Below are 15317 nucleotides of genomic sequence, written 5' to 3'. Positions count from 1 at the left end.
TGTAAGATCATTTTGGTTGGGTCACATATGTTAAGGAATAAATGTGATATGACCATTAATAAGTTTGGGCATAAAATGTTATGAAATATTATATGTGGATGCCTTATGTGATTTCTAGTTTAGTGAAGGGTTGAACAAGAAATTACTTCTACATCATGGGTTATGGTCCCCAATGCAACCTAACTTGACATTAAGTGAAAAACTCCATATCCCATCAATGGAGAGCTAAGGTCAACAAGGGGTTTGTATTGGAAGATCCATTCTCTTGCCATAGATCATTGAGTCATGGATTCACAAGGTATGTTTTCCCCTTTGTCTATTCAAATAGAGAATTATATGGTTATGAGATTCAAATTGATGAATCATAAAGAAATAAAATTAACATTGAATTCTAAAGTTAGAGAAAAATTTCTCAGTGTGTTCAAAATCAGAATACAGAGGAACGGTTGAGAGAAAATAAAATAAATCAGAATGATGAGAACGGGGAAAGGAAAAAACATGCAACAAAGTTTTGAAAAGAGAAAAAAAAAACAGAAAAGGTTTCTTAGATATACATAAATCTCTTTATCTATAGGTCCAAGTTCCACCTATTATGATCCTTAGTAGACGTGGATGAATCTCCAAAAAGACTAATCTTTGGTCTTCTTTGATCTTTCCCCATTGGCAACTTCCAAAACGAATCCGAGTTCTCGAAGAACACGTATGCAAGTACCACTGACGCCAGGAACAAGCAAAATAACAGTGCATATATCTGCCACTCTGCTCCATCAAACAATTCAGATGAGTCAGAGAGAGTATAAAGATGGTACATGCACTACTACTAAAGACTCGCATAGAGAGAGAGATGAGCAACAAGCATACCTTTCCACTCCTTTGGTACAGTGAGTTTTGTCACCATCTCACCCCATTCACTCGATGTTGTCAGCATTACCCTGAACCCTCCCAAGTAGGTAGATAAACATTAGAAACAGTGCTCCCTATAATGAGACTTAAAGGGTTTTGATATATCACTACTACCTTTCACTATGGCAGAACTCAAGTGAAGCAATGGTTTGACCAAGATGCAGCCTCTTACTGTAGTGGTATATCTCCATTGTCTTCACTTCAGCGACTGATATATCCCCATCTTTGCCACCCCTTCAAAAAAAATAAAAAAATAAAATATATATTTATATATATGAGGTTATAACCTTTGTATAGTCAAAAGCTTGAACCAATCAAAGGATGAAGAAACACACTCACAAAGCAATATATTTGCCATCCAAGCTGACTGCTATTGTAGATGCACTCTTCCTTGACAGCTTCTTGAACCCAAGCTTCTTCCATGTACTAATGTCATAAACATTTACCACAGGAACGTCACCTGTTTCCAATTGTTTAAACTTTTACTTGTTATTTTAAATTTTAACTAAAACACAAGTGATCAATTCTTGTGATAGTTTACTCGAGAAGAATCTCGCTATAATATAATATACCTCTCTGAGCAGCACAGAACAGAAAAGGTTTTGTTCCATCTTTAGAGAACCGGCACAGTTCAATATTTTCTTCCTGCACAAAATCAGCATATATCAAAAAGAATATAAATGTAATTAGAGATGCATGAGTTCTGAAATTTAAGGATCAAAATGCAAACTTTGACTCTGATTATCACATACCCCACTACGTTCCAAAGTAGACAAAGGGAAACCATCTTCTGCTTTCCATATTCTAGCTGATCCATCTGTTGATGTTGTGGCTAAGAACTCTGAGTCCAAACTACAACAAAACAAAAACGCAGATTGAATTTTTTATCAAAAGGAAAAAAAAAAGAAAGAAAAAGCAGATATGAGATAGAGATGCAGACATTATGCTTCCCATCCCAAGTCCCAAAATCTTTCTAGTAGATCCTTTTTTACTAGGTATGCTTTAAGTTGAAAAGAATATGAAAACAAGGATGAAGGGAGAGAAGAAGATTCCAGTGATTACCTGAAATCCATATCCCGAATGGATTTGTGTGCTTTTGGCTCCTCCAAGATTACACTTAGGTTTGGCCAATCCATAATTCTCAGACATCCATCCTAAAAGTAGTTTACAGTAAGTAAAGATACAACCAGAATTAAGAAAGGCCCTTATGAAGCAGCATTGGTTCCTCCTTACCACTCCACCAACAGCTAATTTAGAGCCATCAAAGCTGAAGGCCATACACTTTTGTAGTCCAGCATTTTGGAGAGGAGGGAGTTCTTTTTCTAAGATAGTAATACCTGTTGTTGCTCCTCCGGCAATCTCAAACAACCTGAAATACCAAATACTTTATATTTAGCAACTAGACCATAAACATAACATTGTATAGACCAAGAGGGGCAGATATCTACGCACAAGTATTTGTGTACAATCATATGAGATGTACAGTCACACTATATTACTAATAGTGTCCAAAATGGTGGACGTGACAATTCCAATTCTCTAGTATGCATGAAACATACGGAACAGTGGAGTTGCAATATTTTTATAACAAAATTTATAAAAGACATGAAGGTGCACAGTGCATGTTTACTTGTAAGACAGGATCGAGAGAGAAGATATCACGCATTTAGCTAATAACAACTCAAAAAAAAAATTGGAAAGATGGTATCAAAGAAAAGCACTAGATATGCTCTTTTGATGAGAATTTTTTGAGGGTAAAAGCAAGAAAGAAACGTACTTGCAACCACCTTTGGAAGTTGAGCAAACAAAATAATCTCCGCCAGGGTGCACTGAGATTGCCACAGGATCACCATCACTCTCATTGAGTGTATGTGTTGCCTTTTATCAAAGAAAGAAGAAAAAATTGTAGTTTTGATTTTAATTAGTCCTGCTTTCTCAGAATCAGAAGAAAACACCTTAAACACATATCACATATCAGTGTGAAAGGGAAAAAACCCTAGCTTTCTTCCATGACTAAGAAGACTTTAAAGAAACAACCTAGATTTCACCCAAAACCCAACAAGCTCTTGATTCGTTTTCAAAAGACAAATTTTTAAAAAAATGAAACTGTGTTAAAAAAATAAAATGAATGTACCAAGGGAGAGGAGGAGAGAGAAGTAGTGATGGGATCGAAAGAGTAGATGTTAAGGAGAGGAGGAGAAGAGGAGCCACGGCGTTTGGTAGCTTTGGCGATGATGGCCCAGTTTACTTTCTTCGGTCGACGAATCCATGATCCGCACACCACATGCCCACTTTCACCACGACTCGCTTCTTCAATCTCCATTCTATTCGATTTGATAAACTATTCCTCTTCTTTCTTGTTTCTATACACGAACCTTGTTGATGCCTATCTATCTATGTATCTCTTCCACGCCAATATGGATCCTTATTATATAGTATACAAATTTATACATTTAAAACATTTCTTCAGCAGAAAGTAAAACAAAAACAAAACAGGAGTTGACTTTTGTAATTGGACAGAAAGGGGTTTCTTTTTTGCTTGTTGGGTATTTGATTTCTTTTTATTAATGGGATTGCAAAATCTCAACTTTGACAACAGCAGAGATAAACGGAGATTTGCGCTAAATCGTGTATACTTTTAGATAATTACCAAAGTCAAATGAAACTCTGTAAGATTGAAAGTATATTCTCTTTGATCCTTTTCCAATGCTAAACTTTATTACTCCAACATGGTGCACACTTGCCCATTGGTTCAAATTGTCAATTGTTATTGTTACATTTTTTATAGAAGAAAAAAATATGAATAGTTTACCGAAAATTGAATATTAGACGAAGATTTCCAGTGAGATTGTTAATATTGTTAAGATGCAACCATATGAGAAAACTTATGTAACTGATATTATATAAACAGTTTTTTTGAATAATGCATACGACTACAACACAACAAAAATATCATTATTTATGTATAAAGATATTTCAGAAGCAACGGGATGATCGGTAAGTGTAGAGATGGCAATTGGGTTCATCCGCAACCCATTTGTCCCGTGCCGCTGTGGTACCATTTTCAGTTGGGTCTTTGCGGGTCGTACCGCTGCGGAACGCGGGCCCTGAACCCTATGACCAATCCCGACCCGCACTATAGCAGCGGGTATGCGGATCGGCCCGCGGGCCCATATCTTCAAAGCTTGACCAGTCTTATGAACCTGCAAGAAGAAGAGACAGCAATAAGTTATCAGGTTGATCAATTCCATTAAGTTACAAATATTGTCTCGACTCTCGTTTGTAGCATAAGACACTGTACCATTGGTGTTCTCCAGAAACAGCAACTTGTCCTACTACAATCATGTTGATATATATATATACAAGTTAAAAAAAAAAAGATTAGTCTTGGCATCACTAAGTAAATTCAATAGGAACTGCAAGCTTTTGTAACTAATAGTAAAAGCTTATGCTACCATCAAGTCCCAAAGCAAGACAAAAGCTTTACATCACGTAGCTAATGATTATTCCAGAAAAAAACAACAATAAAAAACAAGTTTTGTGTAGAATTTCGTGTCTCCACTCACACTCACTTCAAAAAAAAAGAAACTTTTTTTTCCTACGATAAGTAACAAAGAAAGTGAATGAGTTCTGGTCAACATTGCAAAGCTTGAAGAGAAAAGATGATTCCTTGATTGAAAGCGAACTGGAAGAGGTACAACTGAAATAAATGAGTTTAGGTTCACCGTTTAGAGGAAATGAGAATCACCATAATCATCTCCAGTTTGCTCTAAGCTCTTGTCGGTGTTACCAAAGAGACGAAATGAGAAAATTCAAGCGGGCCACCCAATTGTCCCGCGTCCCGCTTCGGCCCAACCCGCATCGACCCAATACCATTGCGGGCATAACCCGCGAAGCCCGCTAACAAACGGGCCGTAAAATCTGTGCCCAATCCCGCCCCGCATTGGGTCTTTATGGGCCAGGCCCGCGGGCAAGCTTCCATTTTGCCATCTCTAGGTAAGTGTTATGACTTTTATTTTTTGGCTTTAGAATAATAGTTGTAGATTTTATTGCTGTAGCTGTAGATTAATTATTTCCAGAGTATTTCCAGAGAAAAATTGATTTTCAAAGCTATTTTGTTTCCTATTTTAGTTTTTATGGTTGTAGCTTTAAAATTTTTCTGTGGAAAACACTCATAGCATCTCCAATGTACACCTATATATTTTCCTCTAACATAGTGATCTCTATTATAGAGGTGAAAATGCTCCAATGTATGCCTCTATAATAGAGTTCTTCTATTTTAGAGAAAAATATAGAGGAAAATTACTTTTTGCCTCTATATTTAGAGGTAGAAATATCATATCTCTATATTTTCCCCTATAAATAGAGAAACTCTATTATAGAGGCATACATTGGAGCATTTCCACCTCTATAATAGAGTTTTTCTATTTTAGAAAAAAATATAGAGATAGAAATAGGGGTGGATTGGAGATGGTCTTACCAATCACCCTCAATATCTATATATATTATTAAAACAGAAACATCTATCTATATTATTAAAACAGAAACATTATGTTGGACCAAACATTTATTTGGTAAGTTTTTAAATTAAATACACATTTCTACTTTATAGTTTTTTTTTTTTTGCAACTTTTCTACTTTATAGTTAAGCCTACATTAAATCACTAATATTTCTTTCTTTATACTACTATCATATTTCCAAACAATATACTTCTTTTTTATAGTACTATCCATGTTTCCAATCAACATCATAATTAATTATGTGTCCAAACAATATAAAATATTAGAACTCATCTTTTTAATAATTGGGAATATTTTTTTCAAATTATATAAATAAATTAAATAATAGAAAAATCAAATATCAATATTATTAAAACAGAAACATTATGTTGGACCTAACATTTATTTGGTAAGTTTTTAAATTAAATACATTTCTACTTTATAGTTTTTTTTTTTTTTTGCAAATTTTCTACTTTATAGTTAAGCCTACATTAAATCACTAATATTTCTTTCTTTATACTACTATCATATTTCCAAACAATATACTTCTTTTTTATAGTACTATCCATGTTTCCAATCAACATCATAATTAATTATGTGTCCAAACAATATAAAATATTAGAACTCATCTTTTTAATAATTGGTAATATTTTTTTCAAATTATATAAATAAATTAAATAATAGAAAAATCAAATAATTTATTAAAAATAAATCTATATTATTAAAACAGAAACATTATCGTAGACCTAACATTTATTTGGTAAGTTTTTTAATTAAATACACATTTCTACTTTATAGTTTTTTTTTTTGCAACTTTTCTACTTTATAGTTAAGCCTACATTAAATCACTAATATTTCTTTCTTTATACTACTATCATATTTCCAAACAATATACTTTTTTTTATAGTACTATCCATGTTTCCAATCAACATCATAATTAATCATGTGTCCAAACAATATAAAATATTAGAACTCATCTTTTTAATAATTGGGAATATTTTTTTCAAATTATATAAATAAATTAAATAATAGAAAAATCAAATATCAATATTATTAAAACAGAAACATTATGTTGGACCTAACATTTATTTGGTAAGTTTTTAAATTAAATACATCAATTAAATTAACATATTATTTATTTATATTTACTTAATAATAGTTATATCATTTATTTAAATAACATAATAATCAATAATAGCTTTTACATAAAAAAAATATATAAACGTTATACATTGTACAATAAATATAATAACAAAAATAATTATCAAAAATGTTCAAAATATATGTTTTCTAAAGAAAAATGCTTAACACTAATTGTTAACAACAAATTTAAACTGATTATAATATAAATTATTAACAAGATAAATTACACAAAACAATTATAATAAAATTAATTAATCTATAAAAAGGAGTAATATGATCAAAACATATTTATAGTTATTAATTATTTTATATCTACCATTTTCTGTATCAAAATTTTGTAGAAATATTATAATTTCATAAAATTGCAAAACAATGAACTTTAAAATTTGGATTAAAAAGGTGACAAATTATGAAACTATAATAATTTAAATCAAATTTGATTACATATTGGTCATCCATCGGTTCAATCGGTTAGTTTCGAGTTTTAGTGATTTTTGTAAATATGGATACTTTTAAAAACCTAAATTGAATTATCGGATCACCGGATTAACCGGTTTGACCGCGGGCCTGGCTTGAATTTAAAAACATTGATTTAAATGTAAAAATATTTTAAATACACAAAATTCTTACAAATTAACAAAATATTTATTAAGTTATTAGTTAAAAAATTCATCATAAAATAACCTGTTACTTAAATTATAAAGATTTCGAGTTGATAATCAAGTCGTAAATGCATGTTATATTTTATAAGGATTTTGATTTGATAATCAAAGTAAAAAATATGTTATATTTGTAGAAGGATCCTGATTTGATCATCAAGTTGATAATCCAAGGAGAATTAAAAGTTTTATTTCCTTCTCATTGAAATGTTCAACTTGTTTGTTAAGGATGTAGTGGTAACGCTTGCAAGAAAACCAAATCACAAAACCCTTAATCGAGCGAGGGCACTGGTTAAAATTGTTTTTTTTTTGAAGTTCTTCTCCACTCTTAACCAGTAAACTCTTCGGTTCTCAAACTCAAACCAACTATTTAAAATATAAATCAATGTGTTTTCTCGGTTGATCACAGTAGCGATTACTGGTATTTCTATTCGGACCGGGTCGGACCGGAATCTGAACACTTTCGGGACGAGAGGATCTCTCGTTCATGCCACCATCATCGCTGGCGAATGCGATCTGACCAACAAAACCAAAGTTTTTCGATTTCATCGCCTCTCTCTCTCATTTCGTGATTCCCCAAACCCTCCTCCACCCTCCGCCTCTTCTCTCGAATTGCCGTCATGGTGCTTCCGCTCCTCCGGCGCGCAGCGATCGCCCGCACTTCTTCGCTTCTCAGAGCTCGTCTTCTCGCTCCCGCCTCCGGATTCCACACTCGGTACGCTTGATTCTGTTCACGCGTCATCTCTCTCGAACTGTTGATCCCTCTCATCCATTTGTGAATCCTTGACAATTGTACAAGTGACTTGGTCCATTGACTTTTTTTTTTTGGAGTTGTGATTTTGCGTGTTGTATAGTGATTGATGTTCCAAGAGCTTAGTTTTGGCGAACTACAATTATATATATGGATAGAACGAATGCCAATCTGTTATTTTTTTGGAATTGATTGAACTCTTTTATTTCCTGAATCAATATCGCGAGATGATTTCTTTTAGCTTTCTAATACGTTTTGATTATGAACTCTCCGATTCAGCTTTTCTAATGGACTATGCCACTCGGACGACAAGATTAGTAGCAGTCATGGTGCTAGGTATGTGTTTGTTTCATACCATTGTTCTTGGTTTGGTTCTGTCCTGTACATTTTTCTTTTAAGATCTCTTTTTGTTAGACGAGGTGTTTGAGTTTTGTCTATACGATGATAGGACTAGCTTTTTTTTTTATATAGAAACTAAGGCGATCGTAGGCTTTCAGGGTTTTGAAGATTTTATTTAAACTGAAGTTAAGGGTGGTTATGGAATTCGTTTCGTGTGTGTTATTCACTGCCCACTGAACATATCCATTATCCAGTGAACTCGTTTTTGTATAGAATTTGCGAGAATAGATGTTTGTTCTTCCCTGATTTAGTCTGTTCTACAGTTTCAGGTCTGCCTCGATAGACATGATTACAAGAATGGATAATAGTCATCCAACTTCCATTGTAAGCTTTCCAATTAATACACTTTTTAATCTTCATCTATTCCTGTTTCTCACATATTTTGTTTTCCGTTTTCTTCTAGCTGCGTTTTGGCATGCGGAACTTTTCATCATCAGGTATTCACAGATTGTTATGTCATCTAGTGAAATAAAGATCTTTTTCAATTATTCTACATATAATTTCCGCTATTGAATTACTAAACCCGTCAATACTGGGCTTTCATATGATAAATCAATCTTTTGGCTGTAGGAACCACACCACAGACAGTTCTTACAATGCCAGCCTTGTCTCCTACAATGGTTAGGAAATGGGACTTCAATCTTGTAAAATCTTTTTTTGGCCTCCCTGCAAGAAGTGCATTGTTTTATTATTTTTTTTGGGTTTTTGCAGAGTCATGGTAATATTGCAAAATGGTTGAAGAAAGAAGGCGATAAGGTGGGGTTTATCTTATATTTGGCTGACAAAACCCCAGTATATGATATAGAATGTGGAATCTTAGTAACGGATTTGAATTTTGGTTCTTTCTGACAGGTAGAGGTGGGCGATGTACTATGTGAGATAGAGACAGACAAAGCCACTGTAGAACTCGAGAGTCAAGAAGAAGGGTAATTCTGAAAAGCCGCTTCATAATTTCGTGTGTTTTGGTTTCTGTTTTTATATTCCTCTCCTCCGTATTTCAAATATCTGCCTCATCATAAGTATTTGCAGTTTTCTCAATTGGCTGACAATGATGCCTGCTTTTGTAGATTTCTGGCCAAGATTGTAGTAACTGAAGGATCAAAGGATATTCCCGTTAATGCACCAATTGCAATAATGGTAAGCACAATTGCTGTCGAATTCATCTTAGAAAACATAGTAAGATTTCGCAACAGGTGATGCAGTCATTGAGCTTTGTTCATCAGGAGTTCATTATTCTTTAACTAGTCTGCTCTTGGCCTCTTCATTTTGTTTTGTGCCCCTGGGTTTGCATCCTGAAAGACTTAGTGAGTCATAAAAATCTATAATGTTGCTTAATCAATGTTTATTGTGGAAAGGATTGCCAATATCCAATCTTTGTACTGTTCCTTCTTCTAAATATTCTTATTTCATACCGAGTTATCATGTCATGTCCCTTACATGATATGTCGTGTTTTTGGTCAGCCGATTGCTACAGAAATTCTGATGGATAAAACGCTAATCTTAATCTTATTTAATTGTATTGCAGGTTGAGGAGGAAGATGATATTCAAAATGTTTCTGCTGTAGAAGGTGGACAAGTTGGTAAAGAGGAAACCTCAGCTCATCAAGAGAAGAAATCTGAAGAAAGCACACAACAAAGAGATTCCATTCAGCCTGATGCATCAGATCTTCCCCCACATGTTGTCTTAGAAATGCCAGCACTTTCTCCCACAATGGTATGAAATTTCGCACATTTATGCTAGCTTGTTTTAGATGAGAATGCATCAACCTCTTATATCATGAGACCCTAAATCTTTTACTTGTTTATTGATGTGCAGAACCAAGGTAACATTGCCAAATGGTGGAAAAAAGAGGGTGACAAGGTTAGTTTCTGGTGACCAAACTGAAGAGTAAATTGGCATTGTACTTTTACCCCAAGTTATCAGGTGTAATGCATCTTCCTGTATTGCTTTTTTCTTATTTTCTGCTCAACAGATTGAAGTAGGTGATGTCATAGGTGAGATCGAGACTGACAAAGCTACTCTGGAATTTGAAAGCCTTGAAGAAGGGTATACCAAACTTCCTGTCGTCTTATTTGTATAAGCAATCACATAGCGCATAAACAATATTCCTTTCTCTAAGCAGCCTGGTGCTGTTAATATTTATTTTTCTAGGAAGCCTGGTGATGTTCAGTCTATATAGTACTCATAATCTGTGGATATTACGTCCATTTTTTTGGTTGGTTTTAATTGAGAAATAATGTTGGTTGAAAAAGTTAGGTCAGCTCTTGTTTAAGTGTTCTCCCTTGAACTGGTAGTCCTATGGTATAAAGATTGATTTCATATTTCCTAGTCTAGGTATGAGCATCGACTTACCTCCATAAAAGAAGATTTACCTGAACTGCTGCCTGCGTATTCTGATGAATAATCTTATTTAAATAATTTGTAGAACTTGATGTATGAATTTTGGTGTAGGTACTTAGCTAAGATTCTAATTCCTGAAGGTTCCAAGGATGTTGCTGTCGGAAAGCCGATTGCACTTATAGTAAGTTCCTTAGTTACGAAGTACATTGACTAAATTTTTGATGCCAGAAAACTGTTTTAATACATATCTTTTGCTAGTCTCTATGTAATGCATGTTTTGTGCATAACGTCTATGCGCTCTTCTAGCCTCCGTGTAACCAAATGTTTTACTACAGTATGCGCTCTTCTAGTTTCGTTCTATGATATGCATTGCCTGAAGTAGTATTTATGCTTGTGCGCTACATCTTTGAAAATACACTTGCTTGCAGATTGAGAGATATTAAAGGTTACTCCTTCTATGTAGGTTGAAGATGCTGAAAGCATTGAAGCCATCAAGTCTTCTTCCGCAGGTGGTTCTGAGGCTGTTACTGAAAAACAAGCCCCTCAAAGTGTTGTAGATAAATCCGGAGGGAAGAAAGCAGGCTTCACAAAGATCAGTCCAGCAGCAAAGCTATTGATTTTAGAACATGGATTGGAGGCATCATCAATTGAGGCCTCGGGTCCCTACGGTACATTACTGAAATCGGACGTTGTTGCCGCAATTGCTTCTGGAAAAACATCTAAAAAATCAGTGTCTACGGAGAAGAAACAGCCATCAAAGGAGAACATATCTAAATCCTCTTCCGTATCGCGGCCTGAATCAAAGTCTTCAGTGACACCGTCAAATGATTATGAAGATTTTCCCAATAGTCAAATTCGCAAGGTAATTAACTTTTATTGCACTCTTTGCTGATAATAATAAAATGTATCCTGTAAAGTTTTGACTTCATAGTACAATATGCTGGCCTTTTAAAGTTTCTATGACATTTTAAAGAAATTTAGAGAAATTGCCATCAAAAAGCCAGTTCTTTCAATCTTTTCTGATGCGTAGGGCTGAAATAACTACCTAATGCATGCTGCTGTAAGATGATAAATACGTAGTCAAGGTTGACCTTAAGTTATATGGTTGATTACTTTCTGCATGTTATGGAACGGTTCATTTGACACAGCCATGGAGTTGCACAAGGATAAGTTGCCCAACTTTGGTTGCAACTTTCTTGATCTGTATTCTTTGAGATAATGGCTATACCAATGGGTGTTAGTAGCTTGTTTCTAATCTACAACTAACTGATAGCCTACTAGCTGATAGTTGATGGAATGTGTTCCATCATCACTCGAGGGAAATATACTTTCAGCACTGAAGTTTGCTACTATGATCATAATAATATCATGACTTCTCTTTGACTTTTCCCTGTTGACAGATCATAGCTAAACGTTTATTGGAATCAAAACAGAAAATACCCCATTTGTATTTATCATCAGGTTGGTAATTCACAAACTTTGTATTTTTTTTTGTGTATATTATTTGCTGATTAAGCATTTGTGTGCGCCTGCAGATGTTGTATTGGATCCTCTTCTTGCATTTAGAAAAGAACTTCAAGGTTTGTCGACTGCTCCTTTTCCTCTCTTTTTTTTCTTTTTGTTGACAACTCGAGAGGCTCAGATTGAACTGTGGTTTCGTGATCTGCAGAAAACCATGGTGTTAAAGTGTCGGTCAATGACATAGTTATCAAAGCAGTGGCAGTCGCACTGAGGAATGTACGACAAGCTAATGGTGAGATATGATTTCTCCTTGTAAATGATGCTACTACAAGTAATGTAATAATCTTGGTTCATTCCACAAACCTATCTATGACTAATTAAGGAAATGCGGCATCCATGTTAGAATAATAATTGCAATGCCATATGCCTCCGCTTAGCATATTTAGTAAATGGTTTGAGGTAGCTGGACGGACTTATGATGCATTTTGTAATTCGGTTTTAGCTGTTATGAGTAGGATGTTTTTCACTTTGAGTTTGATGTAATGATCTATGGAGTGCAATCATTTGGTTATCATCTTTCCTTGTGCTTGCCTAAACCTTCTTTTTGGTTGTTTAAAGTGCTTTGTCTTTATGTCTGGCAGCTTTCTGGGATGCTGAAAAAGGAGAAATTGTTTTGTGTGAGGATGTTGACATATCAATTGCAGTTGCAACTGAGAAGGTACCCTCTTGTGTTAGCTTTTCGGGTTACTTGAATAGTTAAATCCTTTTCTCATCTTTGGCATGTGTTGCAGGGCTTAATGACTCCAATTATCAGAAATGCAGACCAGAAATCTATTTCTGCTATTTCCTCAGAGGTAATGTATTTTTCACTGATTTTCAATTAATAGGCCAGGCTATAGAGTACACTTGTTTGATCAGTTCTCACCATATGTCATGTGCTGATTTTCTTAATCGATTTGTGGAGCAGGTTAAGGAGCTGGCACAAAAGGCGCGATCCGGAAAGCTTGCTCCTCATGAGTTTCAAGGAGGGACATTTAGGTATCCATTATGCATAAGTGCTTAAAGCATCGTCTGGGAACTATGTGAAACTTTTCCCTACTTACTGAGAAAACCATTCTTTATCGTATTTACAGCATTTCAAACCTCGGAATGTATCCTGTGGACCAATTCTGTGCAATCATTAACCCCCCTCAGGTAATGATCCACCCTTAAAAACAGATGGAAGAGTAAGTTTTTGCTTGTTTGTGACGTTTGTCGTGAGTAAACTCATGAGCATCAATTCTCTTGCAGGCTGGAATTCTAGCAGTTGGTAGAGGAAATAAAGTTGTGGAGGCAATTCTTGGAATAGATGGTGAGACAGCTAGTAACATCCTTTTGGATTTGCTATTTTGATTTGTGTATAACAAGGTCTTTTTTTTCTTTTGTCATTGTTGCAGGAACTGAGAAGCCTTCGGTTGTAACAAAAATGAATGTGACGCTATCCGCTGATCATCGGATCTTTGATGGACAAGTTGGAGGTAATAGAGAGTACACTTTTGCGTTCAGTAGTTTCTTCACTGTGTGTTCTCCTTTCATACTCATTGCTTTTTTATGATACTGGTTTGTTTCAGCTTCGTTTCTGTCTGAACTGCGTTCGAACTTTGAGGATGTTCGAAGACTTCTCCTTTGAGAAAGAAGCTGTTCAACAAATGAACCCTTGGATGATTACTGCATAATAAACCTTGGACCCACGTACACATCCAGAACCATAACTGTTGGTCAACAGTACAAGCTCTGAATCACTTGTTTCATTTTTTACTCTTTGGTTTCTGACTACCAAAAATTTGGTTTCGGTTTACATTTCTTCTCATAGATTTGTATCTTCTTGAGGTATTATTGTTTGCCCGGTCCTCTGAAAAATAAATAATTTCAGCTGTCGATAACACATTACAACAGGTGAAATGATAAAAGTTTTAACCAATACAAAACAACTTGACGCCCCTTTTCTTTTTAAGACTTGCCTGCTAGGCCAATGGACATCGTGATACAGTGAAAGTAGTGTTTAATCACGCAGATGAGCCAAAACCTTCTCTGTTACATGATCATCAGACCACTATATGTATCCATGACATTTAACAAACATTAATCAAATTATCCCCATGGTTCGAACAGGAAAAAGCAAAGGTACAGTTAAATTCAATCGGAGTCAGAGTCATCATGCCTCCTCTTTCTACTATCCTTCTCGTCTTTCTTGTGCTTCTTCCTCTCATCTATATCACGAGTGTGTCGCTTTTCATCATGCCTCTACGTTTTTCACGCCTTTCATGTTTATTGCCTTTTTCATGTCTCTCTTCCTTTTCTCTACTGGCAGGTTTCCTTTCCTCGTGCCTATCCTTAATTTGGTTCCTCTCTGTCTCGTCCGGTCCAAATTGAACAGGTTTAGTTCCTGATGTATCTGCTGGCAAACGTGCAGGCACTGCATCTAAGGATGTTAGGGTGCTGGGATCTTCCCAAGGTCGTGGTGCCCTGTACAGAGTTGCAGAGAGACATGTGAGAAGATAAACTACCAATAAAGAACCAAAAAACATCAACAAAGTTAAAGAAAAGAGTAGAGATAGTTGACAAAGAAAAAAAGAACATATACTTTGCATAGCCAAGTCCTCTGCTGTTGAACCCCTCTTCACAAGTTCAGTAAACTCTTGCTTGTCAAGGCGATGTAAAACCCGTAAAACCGGTTCGACAGAAACGATAATATAAATACGATGTTAAGGAAAAAATAGACGATTCAAACCGAAATGGAAACGAAACCATGGAGTCGAGACGAATCTCTTTCCTTAACTCTTAATATTCGCTCCATTAGTGCGACGGATCTGTACGAATATGAGTCCCAGGATAAAACCATGTAAGGTTATTACGCGGCACTCGTGAAGAACCTCTACGAACTAATAATCTACGAAACACTCTCTAGACTTACGCGTAGGAGTTTTTGCTGGTATTTTGCAGTGAAAAAGTTCTAAAATGAATGGAGATGAGAGGCGATATTTAAAGAGACGGAGACGACCCCACCTCCCGCAACAGCTGCTGCACGTGGGCGAGAATCTCGCGGAGATCGAGGGAAGTTGAGTTCCGAAACTTCTTCCTCAAGACTCTCTCTTATCTCGTTTTAAAACTTTCGAGAGGA

The 15317-nt window shown here is 35.2% G+C and overlaps 2 protein-coding genes and 1 pseudogene across 2 annotated transcripts; 1 reads left to right on the top strand and 2 right to left on the bottom strand.

Annotated features, from left to right (window-relative positions):
- Positions 1-404: 404 nt before the first annotated feature.
- Positions 405-3573, bottom strand: LOC106340293 (SEC12-like protein 1). The gene is made up of 11 exons (XM_013779171.1): positions 3517-3573; positions 3038-3277; positions 2681-2781; positions 2137-2272; positions 1966-2057; positions 1656-1755; positions 1476-1548; positions 1243-1363; positions 1018-1137; positions 862-932; positions 405-759 (listed from the first exon to the last, which is right to left on the bottom strand). The coding sequence occupies exons 2-11, from the start codon at positions 3224-3226 to the stop codon at positions 569-571; spliced, it is 1194 nt and encodes a 397-aa protein (XP_013634625.1). The 5' UTR covers positions 3227-3277; positions 3517-3573; the 3' UTR covers positions 405-568.
- Positions 3574-7658: 4085 nt separating this feature from the next.
- Positions 7659-14074, top strand: LOC106342864 (dihydrolipoyllysine-residue acetyltransferase component 1 of pyruvate dehydrogenase complex, mitochondrial). Its single transcript, XM_013781908.1, has 23 exons — positions 7659-7920; positions 8236-8292; positions 8619-8679; positions 8759-8792; positions 8926-8975; positions 9067-9111; positions 9208-9281; positions 9423-9492; positions 9881-10069; positions 10172-10216; positions 10329-10402; positions 10808-10877; positions 11160-11558; positions 12097-12157; positions 12232-12276; positions 12366-12449; positions 12799-12875; positions 12949-13011; positions 13125-13195; positions 13291-13351; positions 13448-13508; positions 13594-13674; positions 13768-14074. The coding sequence occupies exons 1-23, from the start codon at positions 7826-7828 to the stop codon at positions 13824-13826; spliced, it is 1926 nt and encodes a 641-aa protein (XP_013637362.1). The 5' UTR covers positions 7659-7825; the 3' UTR covers positions 13827-14074.
- Positions 14075-14332: 258 nt separating this feature from the next.
- Positions 14333-15317, bottom strand: part of LOC106338687 — an 8935-nt pseudogene continuing 7950 nt past the window's right edge.

Source organism: Brassica oleracea, chromosome C4 (genome assembly GCF_000695525.1).
Source record: "Brassica oleracea var. oleracea cultivar TO1000 chromosome C4, BOL, whole genome shotgun sequence".
Classification (NCBI taxonomy): domain Eukaryota; kingdom Viridiplantae; phylum Streptophyta; class Magnoliopsida; order Brassicales; family Brassicaceae; genus Brassica; species Brassica oleracea.
This window is presented reverse-complemented; position numbering and strand designations above follow the sequence as displayed.

Bases quoted from the DNA above. Each gene is read 5' to 3' on its own strand.
- LOC106342864 (XM_013781908.1), top strand. From the start codon at position 7,826: ATGGTGCTTCCGCTCCTCCGGCGCGCAGCGATCGCCCGCACTTCTTCG. The intron at 9,493-9,880 runs GTAAGCACAATT...ATTGTATTGCAG, and splicing joins ATGCACCAATTGCAATAATG to GTTGAGGAGGAAGATGATAT. The intron at 12,876-12,948 runs GTACCCTCTTGT...CATGTGTTGCAG, and splicing joins TTGCAGTTGCAACTGAGAAG to GGCTTAATGACTCCAATTAT.
- LOC106340293 (XM_013779171.1), bottom strand. From the start codon at position 3,226: ATGGAGATTGAAGAAGCGAGTCGTGGTGAAAGTGGGCATGTGGTGTGC. The intron at 2,273-2,680 runs GTACGTTTCTTT...TTGGTATTTCAG, and splicing joins ACTTCCAAAGGTGGTTGCAA to GTTGTTTGAGATTGCCGGAG. The intron at 760-861 runs GTATGCTTGTTG...TTGATGGAGCAG, and splicing joins TGTACCAAAGGAGTGGAAAG to AGTGGCAGATATATGCACTG.